We start from the raw sequence: 22532 nt of genomic DNA, 5'->3' as shown, positions 1-22532 counted from the left end.
AAATTGGCTCCCTGCCACACGGCGAAATAAAATCATGAAATAATGCGCTCTTAAGGTAGAAACACAATGAAATACACTGCTTTATCACGCTCAGTTTCATGTAAAAGACTAAAGGTCAAGTACTACCTAATTCAAATGAATTAGGCATAATTTGAATTAGGTAGTACTTGGGCTTTATGCTTGGTTTACATTTGGTGTCGTTTCGTGATTTCGCGCGGAATCAAGCAAAATTTATCATGATTTCGCATACAAAAATGAAATCATCTCATTTCGTGATTTCAGCGAAATCATCATCGAAATCACAGTACTCATGATACCCAACCCTGTTTTTGCCTAAAAAAATACCAAAAGTTGCAACACTTTTCACGTATCACAATAAACAAGATAGATGGTCAATTGCTGCAACAAAAAATTTTAGTATCAAAACGTGTAAACAATGTGAAAAATTATAAATTATTTGGTCTGTTCCAGTACTGCAAGAATCTACTAATTTTTACTATTTTTTCTGATAACATAAAGAAAAAAATGTTATCAAAGTAAAAAATAGTAGCTTCTTGCTGGTTCTGGAACGGAGAAAATATTTTCATCGTGTTCCCGTACTTTTTTAATGGTTATGTTATACTATGTTTACATTTACGAAATCCATTCGATTTCAACTGTCAATTCCTTTGCCTATACGTCAAATGAAAACTCATCTGAAATCGACTGTATTTCATTTGAAGTTTGAGCAATGGAATTGACAGTTGAAATCGAGTGGATTTCGTAAATGTAAACATAGTGTTAGAAAACGAGCGAATTGTCAAAAATTTCTAAAAAATACGGGAATGAAAAAATGACGGAAATTGCAAAAACTCCAGCAGAAATGACAAAATCAATGTATCAGCTATTATATTCAGATGCCAATAAACATGATGCTAGTTGTTACTATGCCAAATTTGTATAGCAGAAAACAGGAGAGGAGGGTGTTTGTTATTCAGCGCTATTTTTGTTTAAAGAGAAGTGCAAGTCTTGCTAGATTTCAGAGTACGGGAACGCATTGTAGTACTAAACAGGTTCTGAACACAACTTTTATCTATCATTTATTTTACATTTTCTTTAAATTTCATGTCAAAATTTCAGTGAAATTATTCCAGCATGGACCGGGACTAAAGCTGAAAACACATCCAACGTTTGAGTAAAGTTTTGTCATTTGTGGTAGAAGAATAAAGAAAAATGAAAACTTGGCAGCACTTTGTCTTTTAAATTGAAAACATATGTACATGTACATAAAAAGCTATGTTATTATTATTCTTTAATCCGGTTTCTGTGTCAAAAATTTCTTTCACAAAACAACATCGTAATAAGTAAAAATTTAAAAAAAAAAAACATTAGTTATTTAATATATTCGTCCAGTAGAACTGCCCAGCAAACTAAATGTCTGATGTCCGATACGTCTGAACAATTTCGGAAGCAAAGCCGTTCAGTAGTGCGATTCTCTAACACATTTTTGCAGCTACCGACAAAAATCGGTAAAATTAAAATGCTTATTATTTCGGTAATTAACGATATTATTCGGTAAGTTAGCGACCAATAAAAAGTAGTCGCAAAGTCCTACCGATAGCTACAGTGTTGTCAACTTTTATTTGAACTTTTCATTCATAATTTTGAGTTTTAAAGTTACCTATTTTTGTCGGTATCTCAAAAAATGAGTTAGAGAATCGCACTACTGATTTAGTTCCGATTTCTAAACGATTTTTTGGAGAGGAAATAATTCGGATTTTGTACCGATTTCGGAACGAATGTCAGAAAGAAACTTCCTTTCCGAATTTCCCAAGAATTTTCTTCAGATTTCGTTACGAAATCGATCCGATGTAGCTCCGACATTTCGTTCCGAAATTATGTCAACCACTTCATACAACTTTCGTTAAGATATCGTTACGGTTTCGGATCAGAAGTGGGATTCTCTAACACATTTTTTTGAGTTACCGACAGAAATCGATAAAATTAAAATGCTTATAAAATCGGTAATTAACGATATTTTTCGGTAAGTTAGCGACGAATAAAAAGTACTCGTAAAGTTCTACAGATAGCAAGGGTGTTGTCAACTTTTATTTGAACGTCTCATTCATAATTTTGCTTTTTAATTTTACCGATATTTGTCGGTAACTCAAAAAATGAGTTACAGAATGGCACTTCAGATATCGGACGTATCGTCCGAATTTTGTTCGTCGGTACGATTGGTTTGCTGGGTGGGAACTGAGTATTCCAGCCATGTAAAACTTATCTATAACACTGTGCAACAAAATTCAATTTTTTTTCAAAATGATGAGAAAAATCGAATAGATTATGAAAGTAGAGCTAAAAATATGAGACACGTGTATCGGCGTTTTTAAAGTTTACGTCGGAAAGTAACCAAAATAGGCGGGGCAAGTTCCGCCCATTTTTAATTTCTTCGGAATATTCGAATTAAGATATCTTGGAATTCTTGCATTTCAGGTATATAGTGTCTTTGGCAACTTTACTCAGGAGGGTATGGCGAATATTTTTGATAAAAATGTTAACCCTCATGCGGTTCATCAAATGGGTCTTTTTTGTCCTTTTTTGAAAATCATTCAAAAACTCCTTAAAAATGTGATCGTATCAAATCCAAATATTCTACAAAATTGTTCGCCATACAATTTTACCATAGGTCTCAGAATACACCAAATCTGAAACTCTTGTCTAATCACCAGGAATCTCTAAAAATGAAATACCCGTTTTAGGGTTAAAGTCTGACTTCACCTGAGTTTATTCAAAATTGTCCCACAAAACATAATTTTAGAGAGATGATGTCAGAGACAAAAATATTCTTCATCAAATTTCACTATGGGTCACCAAAGAAATGAAATGCCTATTTACATTTTATAGCATAAAAATATGAGTATCAATTTTGGCGAAAAAACATGAAAATATTCCCCAATTTTTTTGATGAAAAATGTTTCCTTCTGTTTTCGAGTTGATACATGAAAGTAATATAAAACTTGGTTATAGGTGAAAAGTGTCAAAGGATGAAAACTTCTACACAAAGCTTCACTATGAGTTTCAAAATAAACCATATATCTATGTATACTATTTCCTTAAAAAATTTGATTACAAATTTATATATATTAGGATGAAATTATATGTTTTAATTTTGGACTGTTAATTTTACATAGTTCCATACTGGATCAAAATGTAGCAAAACCCTTTACTTTTAGGGAATATTGTTAAAGAAAGAAATGTTCCAAATGAAATTTCATTATGAGTCTCTGAATAAAAGAAATCTGTAACCATAACGCATACCATTCTTAGCAGCCCTTGTTGTTGTTGTAGGGTTTAGGGCCGTATTTTACAATTTTTAACCAGATTGTCGTTGTGATTAAAAAATATAAACATCTTATTAATGGTTTTTCGTTATAAACTCATACATAAGATGTTGTGTGTTCTATTTAAATAGCTTTAAAAACATTTGTGGTGAATATATATTTGAAAAATATAGAAAACCCGGATCGGACCTGCCAAAATTGCGTATTTTTAATACATTTAACTTAAATTACGTATTTAGGAAAAGCCATTGGTTGCTTATATTGTATGTGAAAATACATTATAGGTCTACGGCTATGGTCCAGTGAAAATATAGGTGTCATATGGGCTCTCATATGTACAATTTGGTGTGGTCCAAAAAACTACAATGATGGGACTCACTCCTACTTTGGTGGCATTTCCGTAATTAACTATAGCAATTGACATATTTCCTAACTGTGTTCGTTATGGTCATTCATGATACAGCTATTTACGTCAATTGCTATAGTTAATTATGTAAATGCCACCAAAGTAGGAGTGAGTCCCATCATTGTAGTTTTTTGGACCACACCAAATTGTACATATGAGAGCCCATATGACACCTATATTTTCACTGGACCATAGCCGTAGACCTATAATGTATTTCCGACGTAAACTTTAAAAACGCCGATACACGTGTCTCATATTTTTAGCTCTACTTTCATAATCTACTCGATTTTCCTTGTCATTTTTTTTTGTTGTCGCACAGTGTAATAAGGTCCCACGTCATTGAGCTAATATGAATCGAAAACTCATGAGAGAAGTGAGATTCTGTAAGCATAAAGAAAAGTTGGCATCACTGTTTCTGTCGGTAGAGGCTAGCAACTACTTTTTAGGTGATGAAGAGAATTCTACAAGGTAGTTGTTGTTGCTTAAATAAAGCAGCTGCGTAATAAAACTTTACGTTACAATTCAAATTTTTAAATTAACGGAACTGACTGTTATAGCTAAGTACACAGCTTTACTTTACTTCTTTACTAGTCGATGTTTACACTTCGCTATAAAATTCATAACTGACTCGCCGTTGCTGATTCCACCTGTATTTATCCCAAAATCTCCCTGTTGGGGAATTTTCCAGAACGTCTGGAAACACCTCAAATCAGTGCAACGAACACACAGAGGCACATTCGTACTAAGGCGGCCATCATTACAAGTGGAAAAGCGCACTATTGACGTATCGAAGGAATTAAGGATAAGATGTATTATTTAAACATTCTTAAAGATAATTTGAAATTAAGGCGCTGAAAAATGAAAAAATTCCAATTTTATCAATATATGAGCCCGAGTACAAATCACAATTTTTCCAAAATGGTTGCTATGTAACTGTCCAAAAGTGATTCAAACACCTCCCCGATCCCCGGATATGAATCCTATAGATAATTTATGGAGTATTTTGGAGACAAATATAAAAATCGTAACATCTAAAGTATAGGAACCCTGAAATATGTCTTGCAAGAAGAATGGGGGAAAATTCCGATATCTTGCCCCGAAAACTTAGTTAAATCTTTGGCAAAAAGTCTAAAAGCTGTAAAGGATAACAAACGATGTCATCCCAAGGGCTGAAACCCTAAAAAATCCTTTTTGTTTCATGCAATTTTTAGAGTGCATACTTTTCACTGTGAGGTAGAAATCGATGTTGTTTAACCATTTTTATTTTTTTATCTAAATTTACCTGAATTTCGTTAATTTTATTTTATTATATTTAAGTTATGACACTAATGTAACAATATAAAAAAGAATGAAATCGCTATCATAATTAACTCTTAGAAATCGCAGTTTTAATGAAAGAAAGTGAAGTGGATACTTTTGACTGTGATTCACGGTATATTTGTTAAGGCCAATATTTTTTGCAACGTCCAAAAACATTTCATTTTATCCAAAAATATTTATTTTGTATAATATACAATCACAAATCGCGTGTTCTGAAAGGGTAAACCTTGGCTTCAGCCATGTTAAATTTTCAAAAACATTGGTGTTGGTGGTATATATAAAATTCTCCTGTCATAGTGTTCGAAATTGAACTACTCCGAAATTGCTGGACCGTTTGGTGTGAGAATAGGTTTATAGATATTTTTTGCAACGGGAAATTGAGTGGGCAGTAGTGTTGGGCAATCTCGTTCATTGAGCTGATCGATCTTTTTCATTCCGTTCACCAAAAAGATCCGGGTCATTTACTTCGTTCGTTGGCTCTTTTTCGTTCAACAATACATTTGACTGTATTATTTTCTTTTGAAGTCGTTCGTTCTCTGCTGCATACGACTCCGTCGTTCTTTTCACCGAATCGTTCTTTTGATAATGTTCGTTCACGAATGACACAACTGTTGTGTTACTTGCTTGTTTGTGTGCTAATGGGGGTGGTTTTGTTTCTGAACGTAGTGGTGGTGGTTTTGATATGAAAGAACCAGATGAACGAATGATGCAAAAGAAAGAAATGACCGAGATGTGCTACTGAATGAGGTGAGTTACTGAGCGAGAGTAGATCTCTGAATCATTGTTTGTTTTGTGTGGAAATTTGTGCTGCTTGGGCTAACGCAGCGTTTGTTTAGATTTTGACTGCAAAACCAATGCTGCTAATTTTGTAAGCAGCAATGACTCGTCCATCGGGGATCTAAATGAACGATATAAAAGAATGAGCTGGATACGGATCCGTTCGTTCTTTTCACGGAATCGTTCCTTTGAGCCGGTTCGTTCATGAACGACACAACTCTAGTGGGCAGGGGATGCACACTTAAAAACATACCTTAATTGGTCCATATGACCGAAAAATTCAAATTCATTTGAGATACATATGTATATGCCGACAAACAGATAAACGCTGGACTTTGGTATTCGCGTCGGCCTGTTGTTGTTTTTTTCTCAACGCCCAACACAAAACTTTACTCAAACGTTGTATGTGTTTTCAGCTTAAGTTTGTTTTCAAGTTTCGTTATGCTTTGTTTACATTTACGAAATCCACTCGATTTCAACTGTCAATTCCTTTGCGTATACGTCAAATAAAAACTCATCTGAAATCCATAGGATTTCATTTGACGTTTATGCAATGGAATTGACAGTTGAACTCGAGTGGATTTTGTAAATGTAATATGCTGTTTATATTAGAGCGTTTTGCAGGGTTAACCTTCTTTATGAGGATTTGTTTGAAATATAAGCAATGGAATTGACATTTAAAACCCAGTCGGTTTGTTAAATCCGGTCATATATACAGTGTGTTCGTTTACTCAAAATTTGTACGAATTGTTGCTGGATGTTGTTCGTTTACTCTACAGTACAATGCAAAAGACTTTAGTCGATTACAAGAAGTTACTGGACTTGTACAAATTTGTACAAATTATTGAGTAAACGAACACACCTATATACGGGGTATAAACCTAACATTAGATCAGCAAAAGCTTTGTTCCTTTACTTTTTTAATGGTAAGGGTGGTAAAAGAGAAAAGTGTCAAAGTTGCTCAAAATTACTCTCTCATGAACATTTTTACCAGAAAAGTAATGGAACGGAAAAATGGTATATCTGGCAGCAATGTCAAAAAGAAAAAAGAAACATAAAAAATCAATTTTCGTCTTTTATTTCACAGTTTTTAATTTAGTTTTGTCAGCTTTCGACTTTTTCTTCTGTTTATCGTCTATTTGTGAAATAATCGTCAAACAAAAGTCGAAAAATCAGTTCTGCCATTTTTTACCTGCAGAAATTTTGCTGGTAGCCTGTGGTAGAAGAGAAAGCCATTTTCGCTCTCTCTCCACTCTCACTCTCTTAAAAATTGCTTCCAGTTTTGCCACTTTTGATGGTTAAGGATCGCTTTGCAGGTTAAAAATGGTAACAAATGGTAACCTCAGGTAAGTAAAGGAACACAGCTAAAATTTGTCAAGTAGAAAATAAGAGAATGACTTTTTTTACTGTCATAAGTTTGGGTACAACCTTTGCTATTTTTGGAACAACAATATTCTGGAGCCTTCGCAGCCCTCCGTTGGATACAATTTATAAGCAGTTGCTTTAGAGATCCCTACAAAAAAAAAACCAGTTGGTTGATCCCTACCCGCCGCTGCTGACGAAATCATTTATAAATAAATAAATGAATAAATAAATTTTGAATAATAAATTTTATTCTATAAATAACAGAGAGTGTATACATTTCTAAGAACTTGTTATAAAATAAAGAAATAGAAACTTAAGTTGCGAACATTTTTGTGGTAATTCACGGGACGGAAATTTTTAATGGAGTGGAGTCCAGTTGGTGTCCATTCCGAAAGCTGAACTAGTGATGGGAGCGCGCAGCTAGGATGCACTCCATTTTGCTTCCACAGCACACAGCTAGGATGCAATCCATTTTCGATCCAAATCACGGCTTAAGATGCAGTGCTTTGGATTGAATTTATATGCGTTCTTCTGATTAAAATGCAAGCCATTGCGAAATATCCCAAAATAAATAAAATGCATTTAAACACAAATTAAAAAAAAGTTTCAATTAAATTCAATCACATTTGAGCTTACTTCCTCCGTTCTCAATTTAATCCAAGCGCATCTGATTTTCCTTCATCATCCTACATTTTTTATGTTGCCTTCCCGTCACTAGTTCAGATTTCGACTCCAACTTCACTCCATTAAAAATTTCCGTCTCGTAAATTACCACAAAAATGTTTGCAACTTAAGTTGTTATTTCTTTAGCTTCGTTCCCGTACTTTTTAATGGTAAAACTCGTAAAAGAGAGAACTGCAAAAAATTTGTTGTCACACACAAGTTTTTTGAAATAGTTCGGGAACGGAAAAATGGAAAATACGTCAAAAAAAAACTGGAAAAAATGTCAAAGTCGGCGTATCAGCCAATCAGACGCCGGCAAACATGTTACTATTTTTTTACTCGCCCAAATTTGTCGTGTAAAAAGTTTTTAAAGAGAGCGTCATTCAGCGCCATTTTTGTTTGAAGAGAAGTGAACATTTTACAACTTTTTTGTGTACGGGAACGCTTTTTCGAGTAAAATGTGTAAAAGTCGTAAAAATTGTAAAAACTTTTTAGTTCTGGCACACAGCTTTTATTTTATAACAAATTCTTCGAAATGATTAACTCTCGTTAATCTTTTGAAGAAATGTGTAGGGATCAAACAACTGTTTTTTTCTGTAGGGATCTCTACAGCAACTGCTTATAAAATGTATCGAACGGGGTGCATTTTTCATAACTCTGTTGGAGTACATCGAAATATGTTGTGAAATCATAACTCCAATTGCACAACTTCCAACATTTTTTGCTGGGATACATCTACCTTTATTACTGTACCATGCCATTTGACGTTTTCAGCCGTGGCTGTAGGATTGTATTTTACAGCTACCTCTACTTTATTGTACCATGGTATGTACCATGTCGTATGAACGGGTAAAGGCCTGCGTACATAAGCTGCTCTGCCTGATTGCCTTGCTTTCCTTCTTCATTTTTGACATAATAAAAATAAAAGAATAAAGAAGGCCGAGGAAATTTCGAACTGGGTTGCCCTTTTCTTTTTTATTCTTTTATCAGAAGTAAGCAAGGTAAGCAGGCAAGGCAGCTTATGTACGCAGGCCTTTAATTCGTATACGTAACCCTGCGTTTACAAATGACAGGACAGTTGACTTCATGTATTGATTGTCAAAATCCCACAACTTGCCTGTGTGACGTAGGCGTCCCGACAACTACAAAAACAGTTGTAAACTTTTGAATGAAAACCATCGACATCTTTTTGTTTTCCGTTTGCATATTTTGTTTTTGTTCGTGTCATGGTTTAATAAGAAAGGTTAGCCAAAGCTTTATGCCAATTTAAATTTTTTCATTCGAGTATGCCTAAAACTTCAAAACAATATAAACAAACTGTGTATGTGTGTGTGGTGTTTGAATAATATGCCAAACAATTTTAAAAACAATCGAATTCAATGATTTTTAAAATTGTTTTTAGACCATTTGTATGGAAGAAATTGGTGAGATTTGCATTGAAACAATCAGTTTATCATACTCAGAACTCGATTATGTGGAGAAAACTTAACTCTTCATTCATTTTTCGCGTTTTTTATAAAATGCTCAAAAATGCATTGTAAACAAACCCACTTGTTGCTTTTATTTTGAAGTTTTAGGAATTCAAGAAAAACAAGGGTTCTATAGATTTTTTTCATTTAAATCTACCTCTTTACTTATACCATGGTTCGTGTTATTTTGTTTTCAACATATTTCAATTATTATCTCACTTATTTTTACAAAAATGCCAAAAATTTGTCTTTCTTAAGCCCCCGGCACATACGGTCCGTTGTGCGTCGCGTCAGACGTCAAAAACAACAACCACATGAAAAAAGTGTAAGTGATGCCAAGTTTGTTCTTGAAGTTTTCATGTGGTTGTTGTAACGCAACGCTCAACGCGCCGTATGTGCAGCGGCCTTTACTGTCTGTGAAAAATTGATAGACAGCTGGGAGACAAACGACAAATGTATGTATGTGTTAGTAAATCAGAGTTGTATTTGAAAACAAACTGTCTGGTGTAAACGCCTAGTAATTGTGAGAGGGAACAACGTAAATAAAGTACTGGTATGAACATGGCATAACTCGTTAGCAGGAAAATCGAAAGTTGACCATGAAAATTCGACTTTTCGATTTTCTCTCTAACCAAAAGTCGTCATCGATTTTTAGACTTTTCAAAACCAAAAAGTCGACTAATCGTTTAATCGAAAATTGCGTATCCCTAATCCCCAATCAATTCTTCACTCGTGAATGTTTTTTAGTGAGAGAAAGACGCGACTTGAGAAGGAGATTTGTATTTGTATGCTTTGCAAATTTATAAATATCAACAAATCGAGAAAAAATTCGTTTTGATTAGTAAAAATGTTAGTGATACGCGACGATGAAATAAAAATGTAAATTTAGCTTCCCTTGCAAATTACAAAAAGGTTTATTTGATACAAAAACAAGCTCAGCTCTTTGTAAAGGCGTGTTCTCTTTTTCGGTTCATTCATTCCGTCGTAAAGACATCGGTATCGGTGTTTTGTCTTACTTCATATTTGAATGCAAGGAAAAAGGTGTGAAATGTGAAAATCAATAACAAAACGAAATGAACGTTAAATGGTGAAATGAAAATTACAATAAGAAAATATTTATAGTGCATATGGTTGGATGTATGGAAAAAATCCTACAAAAAAATGTATTTCTTATTTAACATAGCAGTTATAATTGAGGGCCTGTAAAACGAAGTGTGTGTGTAAATTTTTAATAAATGTATTTAATTGTTGAGTGCTAAAGAAAAAGTGTGAAAAGTGGAGGTTTAATGAAACAAAGAGGAAGTTAAATTGTTGAATTACAGTGCGTTTTCCCTTTTTCTTGTCGCTTTTCTAGGAAGTTAAAATTGCATTTGAGTTGTTGTTGGTGTTTGTGGAATTTAACTTGTAAGAAAGTTAAGAAGAAGAAAGAACGTTTAAACTTCGTAGACATTCGATTTTAAGCGTAATTTTTTTTGCCGTTCTTTCCGCTTTTGATTGCGTCTGTTTCTTTTTTCTTATTTTTTATTTATTCGTGACATGAATTAATTATTTACATTTGTTGTTGTTGTTTGTTTCATCCAAGCAAGCATTTTTAATACGGGCTTGAAATGCATTCGGCCTAAAACAACAACACAGAACTCTTCATTTTCTGGGGGAGCGAAGTTTCAATTTGTTGTTTCTTTTTACAGCAACAACAACACCAATAATTTGTGGTTTTAATGTAAAGCAATGAATGAGTGTGGATAAAACAACAACAACAATAGCAACAACTTAAATTTCTCAAGAAATTAAGTAAAAAGTTTAAGCGACTACGAATAAGGTCAGAATACAAAAGGAAAGACAATTTACCAGCAGCAACAACAACAACAATACAAAGTGACCGTCATCTCAGCAGTAGTCATCCCAAAAAAAAAAAAAACCAACAATCAGCCACTTCATCAAATCAAAATCCCCATCGAAGACAAGTACAGCGACGTCGAGGAGTTATTGCCATCCCATATCTTCATGGCTTTTGTTTTTCTTTTCGATTATCAAAATAAACAAACCAAAACAGAATAGAATAAACAGAAAAAGATTGACCGAAGACATTAAAAAAGAAGTAGATGAAGGAAAGTAAATAGACAACAACAACAGCAAGGGAATTTAAAAGCCAGTTGAAATAAGCCACAAACAATCGTGTGAATCATAGATTTTCAAAAAAGAGAATAACTTTGAAAATATTAACAAAAAAACAGAACATAAAAAACGCGTTTAAACCATCGTTTACAACGACAAGCAACAGACTTTTGTTGTTGTTTATAGAATTGCATGTTGTGGCTTTCGTGAGCTAAATTTTCCTCCTTAACTGGTCTTTCATTGCTTTTGTGTGTTTAAATTTTTCGTTTGCTCGAGTTGTTCTCCTTCCATTGTGGTCTTCGAGCCAGCCTTCACCAGCATCAACATAAAACAACAACAGCAGCATTGGCCGCAAACCAACAGTCATCGTCCAACGCATTGCATTTAATTTTGCAACATCACAACATTTCTGGTTCTGGCTGAAAATCTATCAAACCAACAAAAATAACAATAAAGCTGCACTGGCTGCAGCTACACGACGACGACGACAAGTGGGGACGAACAACAGCCAGTAAGAATAGTCGAAACCCATTTGAAAACTGTTAAAACCAACGTTGCAGTTTAAAAGTTTTCTTGTTGCCATTTTTCCATATCCATTTTCAATATGGTCGATGCCACAAAATGTAGCGGTAGTAAGTATACCTCAACCTGTCTTTTTATTATACCTATTTTTAATGTTTATTTTTATTACACACTATTCTTAGATTAATTTTTTAAATGAGTGAATGGGAGGTAGAACAGTCGACGACTATTGGATAAATATGCATAGATGTACATAGTTTGGAAAATTGCCTTTGATGATGTTTTTACGGTTGTAGTTTTTGTTTCTGTGAGGTAGTTATATATAACTCACCTTCCAAGTTATCTGTCGATGACCCGAGGCGTAATACGTATTTAGATGCTACCATGCTACCACGTCTCGTCTCTTTGACCTTAATGCAAAAATATACATACATATATTTTATCTATGGGAAATGCATACATCCAGATATATAGGCCCGAAGTCTTAAATCCCCCATCAGAAGGCCGGCCGGCCATTGGGACAAGCTTATAATTTACAAGAAAATTTCGTTCGGGCAACCGACTTTTGCACCTGTCCATCTTAAGTGAAAAACTTAAATCCCCAGCAGAAGACCGACTTTTCAGCAAATGTTACAATTTATTTATTTATTTATTTATTTTTATTTGACGTTATAACTCCCAGTGTGATTTTCATCCCTAAAGTATCGGGTAAATGAAAAAAAGTCATTCTTCGTTGAGAGATCACAGGCCAGATTGGTTTGGATGTTCCCCAAGGCTCAACAATCCATGTGCGATGTGCCTTCTCAAATTATATTTCACAAAGTTTGCCGATGTAGTAGCACATTGAATGTCGAACAGATTAATCAGTTGGTAGATTGATGGACGTAGAGCCACGTCTGCAGCATTCGCTAAATAAGTATTTGATTAATGGGTTTTCAAATGGACGCCGACGCCAGTGCCTTCCTCCATCTTGAATCCATCTGTGTATATTGCCAGAGGAGAGTTGCCTTCAGCCCAAGTGGCCCTGCTTGGAATTATTACGGAGGGGGTTAGTCAAACCTGAAAGAATTGGGCATGACTATCAATTAAGTTTAAGACCTTCGTATGTTCGAAATGTGAAATTGCCACGATGCTGATTCTCGAAGCCAGCATATCCATAGGTTGCATATTCAAGGTTACGTTCAAAGCGAGCAGAACAATTCTTGTAATGTAATCAGAATTGAGGCAGTCTTTTGAATACTTTATTGTTTGGGCAGTAGGAATAAGGCACAAATCCACCATAGGTTAAGATCTCCGTATCCACTCCTGTATTCCAGCCCTTCCAGACGGCATTAGGATCGTGATGTTGATTGTACGATCTTGGGGTCAGGTACCTTCCCTGACATCATTTGTGAAAGGCTGAACTCCTATTGGGCTGATCTTACCACCTTTTTCCTCTTGAGGAATATGCAAATATCCGCCACTTTGGTGATGGACCAAGAGTCAGATTAAGCAGACCATTGTTATGGACCCTTGCAAACAGTCAGACAGGATATAATCACTACTACATCATCACATCACACAATAATTTTATTTATTATCAGAAGCAAGAGTAGAAGTCGGAGAACCCCTCCCTGCGGTGTTACTTTAATGACAAAGGACTCAATGTAGTTTTCTAGATTGTCTAAGCTTCCAATATCTGTAGGTTAAACAGCCTTCTTCTGTTAAGTCTTAATGGACCTATAGGGTCCAATCCTTAAAACCAACTGACCCACCCTGTTTTAATTTTCTACGGTCGACTTGGCATAATTTAGAGCACTTTAATTATCCACCATGGTCGCCAATAGCGAATCGCATGCAACAAATTTTCGAGCAATGGTTCCAATTTTAGTGATTTTGTAGCCAAGTTTAGATTTTAAAAACATTTTCAAAATGTTCGGAAAACCACTTACGCCTTGTTCATACCAGCATTTGAATCATGTCGTTCGTTCTCATAATTACGTACACGAATTAACCCGTTCATACGACATGGTACACAATTCATAGCAACATGATTCATATTTTCATACTTTTTATTTACTGATTTTAAAGAAAGTTTCAGCCAAAAGACTAGTAAAATGAATTGATATGAACTGAAAAAATAAATTATATTATTTTCAGTCATATTTTCTATGTTTTCTCACAATTTTGGTATTTTCAGCACATTTTTTAATTTTTCTATTTTCAAAATTAACCAGAGAGAGACCTGTCAAAATAACTTTTTGGTATACAGACTTTTAGGCAGACATTTCATTTTTGTTTGTAAATTTGTACGGGAATTTGAAACGATGGACAAGAAATGCAACTGCAATGAAAGAGAAGACAAAATTTGCTATGATTTGAGTGTATACTAGTCGTTAAACCGTTTACTTTTCATTCATGTTTTGCAGTTTTTCTAAAAATGTTTGGGTTTTTAATAAATTTTTAAATTTTGTTATTTTCTTGTAATAATTAATTTAATAGCCCGTTTCCACGGTACGTCGTTCGTTCTCTATTCGTCGTTCGACCCTCAAATACGAATAAATTACTTGATTCCCCATACAAAATTCTGAGAACGAACCAAGATTTTTCTATGTTGTTCAATTAGAAATACTCTCCGAACAACGATAAAATATGTCCCATCCCTAACAAATGAGAGAATTTATCGAAAATAATAATTATGACATGTCTAAATTCAAAATTGAAAAATTTGTCGAAAACACAAAAACTTTTAGAACAAAGGAAAAATATGAATGAAAATTAATGAACTAAACGTTTTATATAGATGCAGAAGGAAGATGGTTGTGTTTCCTTCTTAATTCCACACACATTTCTTGTCCATTAGTTCAAAATCGCGTAAAAAATCAGAAACAAAAAGGAAACAAATAACTGAAAGTCTGTATACACAAACATTGTTTTGACATGTCTCTCTCTCTCTTTAATTATGAAAATAGAAAAATATAAAAATATATTGAAAATACAAAATTATTCAGAATTTATGGAAAAAATGAATGAAATGTGTGTAGATAAATATAAAAGATACATTTGAAGGAAAGTCTACTGTTTTTCCTATTCATTTAATGTATATTTTATGTGTTTTCGGTTCAAATTTTCGTGAAAACAAGGAAACAAATATGAAGGAAATTTTTTTTATGTTTCTGTTAATTACGAATGGTGTCGTGGAAACGGGTTAATTCGTGTACGTCGTTCGACAGGCGAACAACGTAATTGAAACGCTCGTGTGAACATGACATAATTCTCTCATTTGTTAGAGATGGGACATATTTTTAACGTCGTTCTGAGAGAAATTTAAATTGAACAATGTACAAAAATCGTTGTTCATTCTCAAAATTTTGTTTGGCAAATGAAGTAATTCTATCGTAATTTGAGTTCGAACAATGAATAGAGAGCGAATTAGCCTTAGTATGAAAAAGGCATTAGATGGAATATTAGAAATACAATTTAATATTTATCAGGTAGAACAAAAATTATAAAAAATAATGTCTGCAACATCTTAAAAATAACAAAATTTTGGCAAATAGATGCCTCCTAATGGCCCTAAAAATTTGTTTATTACACTGTGCAACATTTTTAAGGCGATCTTGTGCAAAGAATTCGAACTGAGGATTTTTTGAAAGTACAGACCCAAACGACAAGAAACCCTAGTTTTGTTTTGTTGTGTCAGATCCAGCTCGGATTTTATGGCCCCATCTAAACATGGTTAAATATTGAATTTTTAAAGAAATTCGGGGCTATATCTCTGAAACCAATGCGAATCTTCTTCTGACCTCTGAAGAAAATTTGTAGATAAGGACAAGAATAAAATACTTGGAGAAATACTGAACTCGAAAAAACACATTTATTGCCTTAAATTTCAAAATATATGCAAAAATTCCACAACTTTTAAACATTTCGCACCGTATCTCCAAAACCGTTAATTTTTTTTTTGATTATTTTCTGTTGTAAGAATATTCCCTGGAATGTTATACATAACTCTTCAGAACATGTTATTGTTGTAAAATGCCTCTATGCCGTTGCTTTCAGCACATTTTTCAACGACGATTTAATAAAAATGTCAATAATGTGGTGAAATCCGAAATGCGAGAATAAACTGTTGGGGTGAACTGTGTTTGAAATACGTGTTGTAAAAGATATGATGCAAAATACCACTGAAACAACATGAAGTAAGCATTTTAGAGTTTCAAAATGTTCTAAGGAATTGTTGAGAACTTTATTTCGAAGATTTTTGCAAAAGGTTACTTGGTTCAACTCCCAATAGTTTAGCCGATACTGACCAGAATTTCAGGAATTATGTTAAATTGTCTATATTTTATAGATTTTGATGCCCTAGATGGAGTTTTTCTTATGTGGTTTTTTTAATAGTTAAATTCTACTAGTTTAGAGCTACAATATTGCTAGGCCAAATTCCTATTCGTTTCTGAGATAAAGGCCTGATAAATGCAAAAATGTGTAGATTTAGCCCGGTTTAGATGAGACCATAAAATCCGAACTGGATCTGACAGGACAAAATCCTACTAGGGTTTTTGTAGCCTAAATATGTACTTTTAAAAAATGCATACTAGAAGTAGTTTGCATTTTCAGTGTTGCATAGTGTTACATTAGGTAAAAATAAAAATACTGAGTTGTTAATCAATGGCAAATTCCAAACCATAAAATCGCTTAGAAAATAATCATAAAAATAAACATTATATATTATTTTAAAACCAATAATTCGAAAAACATAGAAAAATGATAAGAAAACGAGGAAAGAGTTGAAAATACGATAGCCAAGAAGTGTAGATAGACATGACTGAAGAAAAAAAGACTACAATACAAGGCAATGAATGAGCAAAACAGCAAACAAATACTTTGCCAATGACACACACACACATACAGCGACAGATTTACTTGATGATAAGATAAGAAAACGTATTTTTGTCTAAAGATAAAACTACGATCATATTGAAACAAATACTTTTTGTTAAATTAAGAGAATAACAAAGTAAGCATGAAGAACATGTTTGCGATATGCACAGCTTTTTTCTATTTTAACTTAGAAAGTGCGATAAAATGAAAAGTTGATATTCTACAATTCTTCGAAGGTATGAATAATGTTGAGAAGCAAAATGAAAAGTAAAACGGTAGTGAATTTAAAAAAAAATTATTTCAGTTTTTTAGAAGCTATTAATGAAAGCCCTCAATTCAGAAAAGGATCGCTTAGATACTGTTTTCTGTTAGCCAAGTCTAATCGCATCGCTTTTATGCATTTTGTTGGGCAGTGTAATCATCTACCGCAGCTGGCTGTAGGTTAAAATTGAAACTTCAGAAAAAAATCCGAAACACTCCCTCCCGCAACACGTAATTAAGCCTTTATTCTCTTTAAATATTCATTTATCATATTCAACAATGATGGCAAATAATTGTTAAAGAAAATAAAGATAAAATCGATTAAAGATTGTTTTACATTTCAAAATTAAACAAGAAACGAATTGTATGAGTCATTTTTGTTGTATTTGGTTTTTGTGGCAATTTCAGTTGTGCTTTTTTTGTCTCCATTTAAGTTAAATGGAAAATATGGTGATTATTAGGAGGGCCCTAAATCTAAATAAATCTACAATCATAAAAAAACTTTAACCACAAACAAGTTGTATGTGCAGAAATAAATAACCATGCATACTAACACAATATCATAAGTGTTGCCAGCCTGCGTCTCTGTTCGTGACTGACTGACTGTTGATATCTGGTTGCACCGCTGCTTGATGGATGGTTGGTTGAGTGTATGAATCACCAACCAATAGACAATTGCTCTGAAGCCGGCCAACGAAATAAATCCAACCGGCAAAGCTAAGTTATTGGGTAAATATACGCACTCAAATTGGCAAAGTTTATCTTACAAAAGCGTTTATTTTATTTATCATGCATGGCACATTCTCAACAAAGAAATTCTCACTTGCCGGTACTCACAGCCGCAATAAATGATTATTTACAGCAAAGGCTTGGTTATATTGTTATGTATGTAATTCATGTGTATAATATTGTGACTAGAAGACAAACCCAATGACAATGATCAGTCAATTATATTGTAGTTGTCATCTTATTTACGTCTTCCTAACTCTGAAGATGTGTGCAGCCCTGAAACTGCCAATCATCACATACCAAACAGAAAACTCATCAAACATTTAAAATGCTGTAATCAAGTAAAATAGGATAAAATTGCGATTGTTTAACCGTATTTATGTATACCACACCCTGTAGTAATATGGAAAACATTACATATTTTACTTTGGTGGTCTTGATCTTGCAACCAAACTCAAAGGCATAGATTTTCAAGCACCTTAGGTAAGTTTAAGCTTGCGCAGGTTAGGTTAGGTTTAGGGATGCGGATACCCTTTGGTTCATTGTGTTCATCCTGTAAATATGTAAATATGTAGGAGATTGGACACAAAAAGATTGACAGAAGAAGAAAAGAGTTTATAGAGTAAGTAGGAAGACTGACGCATGAAAGAAAAGGAAAGTAATTTTTGTTAATATGTATAACATTCGAACCCACATTAGAATGAGAGAAGGTCAGATTTGCGGCTGTGTCGCATAATTTTCCCATAGCCATTTACAAGGTCTGGTAAAGCTGACAAGAATCACAGGATCTATTGAGGAGAGACCAGTGAGGGTAGGGAGTTCATAGTAACAAAGTAGTCTCCGTCTCATGCCTCTAAGCAAAGGGCGGCGGCAGCAGATGCTCAATTGTCTCACAGAACCTCCAAGTTCTGGATCTAACTTGCAAGTTCTGGATCTAACGCGACAGTGGCCGGTGATCACTCCTATCGGGATTCTGATCTCAGACTCACTAAGTGAGAGTATGGATGAAGTTCTACGTCTCGAGATAATTGGCCAGATTGGTTTCGAAATCCGATCCTTGGGTTCCTCAGAACAAATCCGAACTCTTTATCGGAGTCTTGAGAAACAATGGCGGTTTCACAAGACTTTCTGCAGAAATGCTTTCAGACTGTGAGCCTGAACGTGCCATTACGTCAGCGATTTCGTTTCTTTCAATTTTACAATGCCCTAAGCAATAATTGCGTCCGCTCTCATTACTGGAGCAGCAAAAATATACCCTCAGGCAGCACTGAATTCTACACTGAATATCCAACCCCTGGATAATCTAGTGCAGTATCAAGCACCACAATGTGAGGGCTATCCTAGACTAAACAAGTTCAACTAATCTAACCTAATCTAATCTGAGTAGTTATGTGTTTTTGCCAAGACATGCTAGGTTTTTACAGTGTTTTATTTAACTTGCCTTTTTGGAATATTTAAGTACTGTAATGGATTTATGTCTTATACGAAGATGAGAGCATCTATCTCTGTCATCTAGGTGGCTCGAGGGTTTATGGTCCATCCATGTGTTGATTATTTTGGGCCGCCTAATTATCGACATATATAGTCACTGGTCCTGTACGATTGCTTTCAAGTGCTTCCAACAATACTGCGGCTTTTATGATAGCAAAAATGGCAGCTTGAAAGATTTTAGAACTTAAATAAATGTTTTATCAATGGGTAGACACCAGCGCCAGTAACTTCTTCTATCTTGGATCCATCTGCGTATATTGCCAGACCGTCCGGAGGAGAGTTAACCACATCCCATATGTACCTACTTGGAATAATTACGGATAATGAGTCAAGCCTGAAAGAGGTGGGAATATAATCGCTTGTGCCATTACAGTCCTTACATTCAAACTGACAATCATTTAAGTTTATGTGCTTACACCTGGAAAGTTATTGCGGATTCTGAAACTACAATTTTCATAGATAAGAAAACCCAAAAAAAAAAAAAATTATAATTGATGATTAAAATCTTCTGATGTAAAAGAGCAAATACAAATGACGTAGGAAAAAAGCATACTATAGTATTTGTGAACATTGAAAACGTCGGACTATAGGAAAAGTTTAGATTTTCAATTAACTAACATAAATTCGTATGTACATATATCGAATGAATTGCGTATAAATACTAGTTACCATGTCTAGCCTTGGTCTGACATATAAATAACATCCTAATATGCCTGACGATCGGCATATGAAACGTAGCATAATTAAAAATATAACTATAAATGGCCTTCGCCTTAATAAGGCAAAAATAAAACAAAAATAATCGTCGGAGCGATTTTTAAATAAATCAAGGTTACATTTCTAGGGTTTTTTTAGGATTTTGCTTGAGAAAGGCAAGACCTATCGAAATGGGAGACGATTTTTTCAAAGATTTTACCATTTTTTATTTATTTTATTTCTTAATTAAATAAAAAATAAGTTATGCTTTTTTAATTTCAAAATAATTTAAAGTGACTTCTTTCATCTATTCTCGTGTCAAAACTTTAAAAACTTTTTTTTTGGCTTTCTAATACCCCGTTTATATATAACCGGATTTAACAAACCGACTGGGTTTTAAATGTCAATTCCATTGCTTATATTTCAAACAAATCCTTAAAAAGAAGGTTAACCCTGCAAAAAGCTCTAATATAAACAGCATTTAAGCTCTAAACAAACATGCATATTCTTATTATAAAAAAAAACTTCATAGGTATGTTCCTATTTATAGGAACGTGATGTAACGGCATGTAAACTAATTCTTTCATCTTTGCTTAAACGAACAAAAGTTGTTGTCAAATTGTTACAAAAACATGAAGGCATTATTTATTGGTCTCTGGTTCTGGTTAACTCTAATTCCTTTCCGCATTAATTACATTTTAAAATTTCATGACGATGGCAATGATGGTGTAAAAAAATGTTTTTTGTTTTGGTAACTAAACGTTTTCTTCTTGTTTGTACATTTTTGGAAGAGTTTTTGTATTACAACATAACCCGCAGCATTTTGTGTGACGAACAACATCACGTACATTGAAGTTATCTCGTAATTCTTGTTGTTGTTGTCATCCATATATCTTTTTATGAATATTTGGTATTTTTCTTTTGTTGTTTTTTTGTCTTCTGCTACGGGTATTTAGGTCGGTGACTTTAAGTTCTTTTGTTCATTTAATTGTTAAGAGAGAACAATTTATCTCGAATTTCTTCTCTGGTTTTTTTATTTTGAAATTTTTTCTGTAGTCCATGCATATGATTAAAGAATATGGAAATATAAATATGAGTGATGTGTAATGTTCGTTTGTAGTTATTAATTTCTATACAACTGTTACATATACCCAGAGATAAATAGATCTTAATGCATTTGTGTTTCAAAAACAGTATTAATTAAAACCAACCCAAACACAAAATCGGGACGTTTTTTAAAGGGGGGATTATACGAAAAACTGTCAGATTGGCCTGGTAGGTTTTCTACTAAGTGAGAACTCGAAATACCAAATTACAGCCCATTAGTGGCAAAATGTGCCTGACCTTCATGAACCACATTGACGTGTGGTACCGTTATACACATTACATATTGTAGTAACATAAATATTTGTTCGATATCTCAAAGCTATATGCTAGGTTAGGTTAGGTTAGGTTCAGGATGCGCAGCTGCCATGTTGACAGCTACTCCACTCGGAGACCTTGAGGTCCATTGTGATCATCCAAACTATTAAATTATGTGTGTTGTAGAGGTGGAAGATGTTGTATTGATGTGTGATGTGTGGTTTGGGCTATTTGATTGTAGATGCTGGATATGGCTGTGTGTGTTGATATTGGTTGAGTTGTAGGTGGTGATGATGCGTAACTGATGTGAAAGTAAAGGTGGTGTTGAGGACAAGTGATGGGGTGCCTAGATGGTGGTGATGTGTAGCTGATGGTTATATGGTGATTTTGTGCATTCAGGTGATGACAAGGAGATGTGTTATATATATGTAGATGATGATATGTGGCTACTTATATGATGATAGTGTATGTGAAGGTATTGGTGATGTGATGGACAAGTGATGAGGTGCCTGTTGTGGATAGAGCTGTGTGGTGCTGTGTACCCGTGGATGATGCTATGTGTCTGTTGTTGTGATGTGCTGTGTGGGAGGAAAGTGATTAGGTTGGAAAGGTTGGACAGGAAGGGAAGCGGAAGAGAGAGAGAAGAGTAAGAATAATTAGAATGATTAGTGACTGTATTGGAGAAGTCAGGTTATTTAAAGAGGGAAGATGATTTAGTAGCTAACTACGATTTAGTTACTAATGGTTTTAGGTCTGTGTTGGCCTGTCCCAGAGCATCTTAAGGCTCTTGCAGTAAACCACCAACACTGTGGGGTCAATAGAGGCGAAGTAGGAAAGAGATTCAATCACATATTCACCAAATAGTCTATGTCTTTTGACCATCAGTCTAGGACATCTGCATAGAAGGTGCTCGATTGTCTCCGTTTCCTCCTCATCCTCACATAACCTACAGTACTCAATGTTGTTGCCATCCCACTTGCAAGTCATGGATCTTATTCCGCAGTGACCGGTTATTACCCCCACAGCGGTTCTGATTTCTGATTTGCACAGCGAGAGGAGGGACGAAGTTCTACGCCATGAGATAACCGGCCAGATTGACTTAGATACCTTACAACCAGGCACATCCTGCCAAACTTTAACGGTTTCCTCTGCGTAGAGCTTACTGAGTTT

At 34.3% G+C, this 22532-nt stretch overlaps 1 protein-coding gene across 50 annotated transcripts in view; it reads left to right on the top strand.

Moving 5' to 3' along the window:
- The first annotated feature begins 10050 nt into the window (after positions 1–10050).
- cindr (CIN85 and CD2AP related) overlaps positions 10051–22532 on the top strand; it is a 114135-nt gene continuing 101653 nt past the window's right edge. For 3 of the 50 annotated variants that reach the window (XM_073958563.1, XM_073958548.1, XM_073958580.1), the window contains exons 1-2: positions 10052–10108; positions 11050–12070. In XM_073958563.1, the coding sequence (XP_073814664.1) occupies positions 12043–12070 (28 nt within the window). In that variant the 5' untranslated portion in view covers positions 10052–10108; positions 11050–12042. Of the gene's footprint in view, positions 10538–11011; positions 12071–22532 lie in introns of all 50 variants that reach the window. The other 47 variants (XM_073958559.1, XM_073958547.1, XM_073958571.1 and 44 more) reach the window with 29 other exon arrangements.

This window comes from Musca autumnalis, unplaced genomic scaffold, assembly GCF_047663935.1.
Source record: "Musca autumnalis isolate F117 unplaced genomic scaffold, ASM4766393v1 scaffold_1, whole genome shotgun sequence".
Lineage (NCBI taxonomy): Eukaryota > Metazoa > Arthropoda > Insecta > Diptera > Muscidae > Musca > Musca autumnalis.
This window is presented reverse-complemented; position numbering and strand designations above follow the sequence as displayed.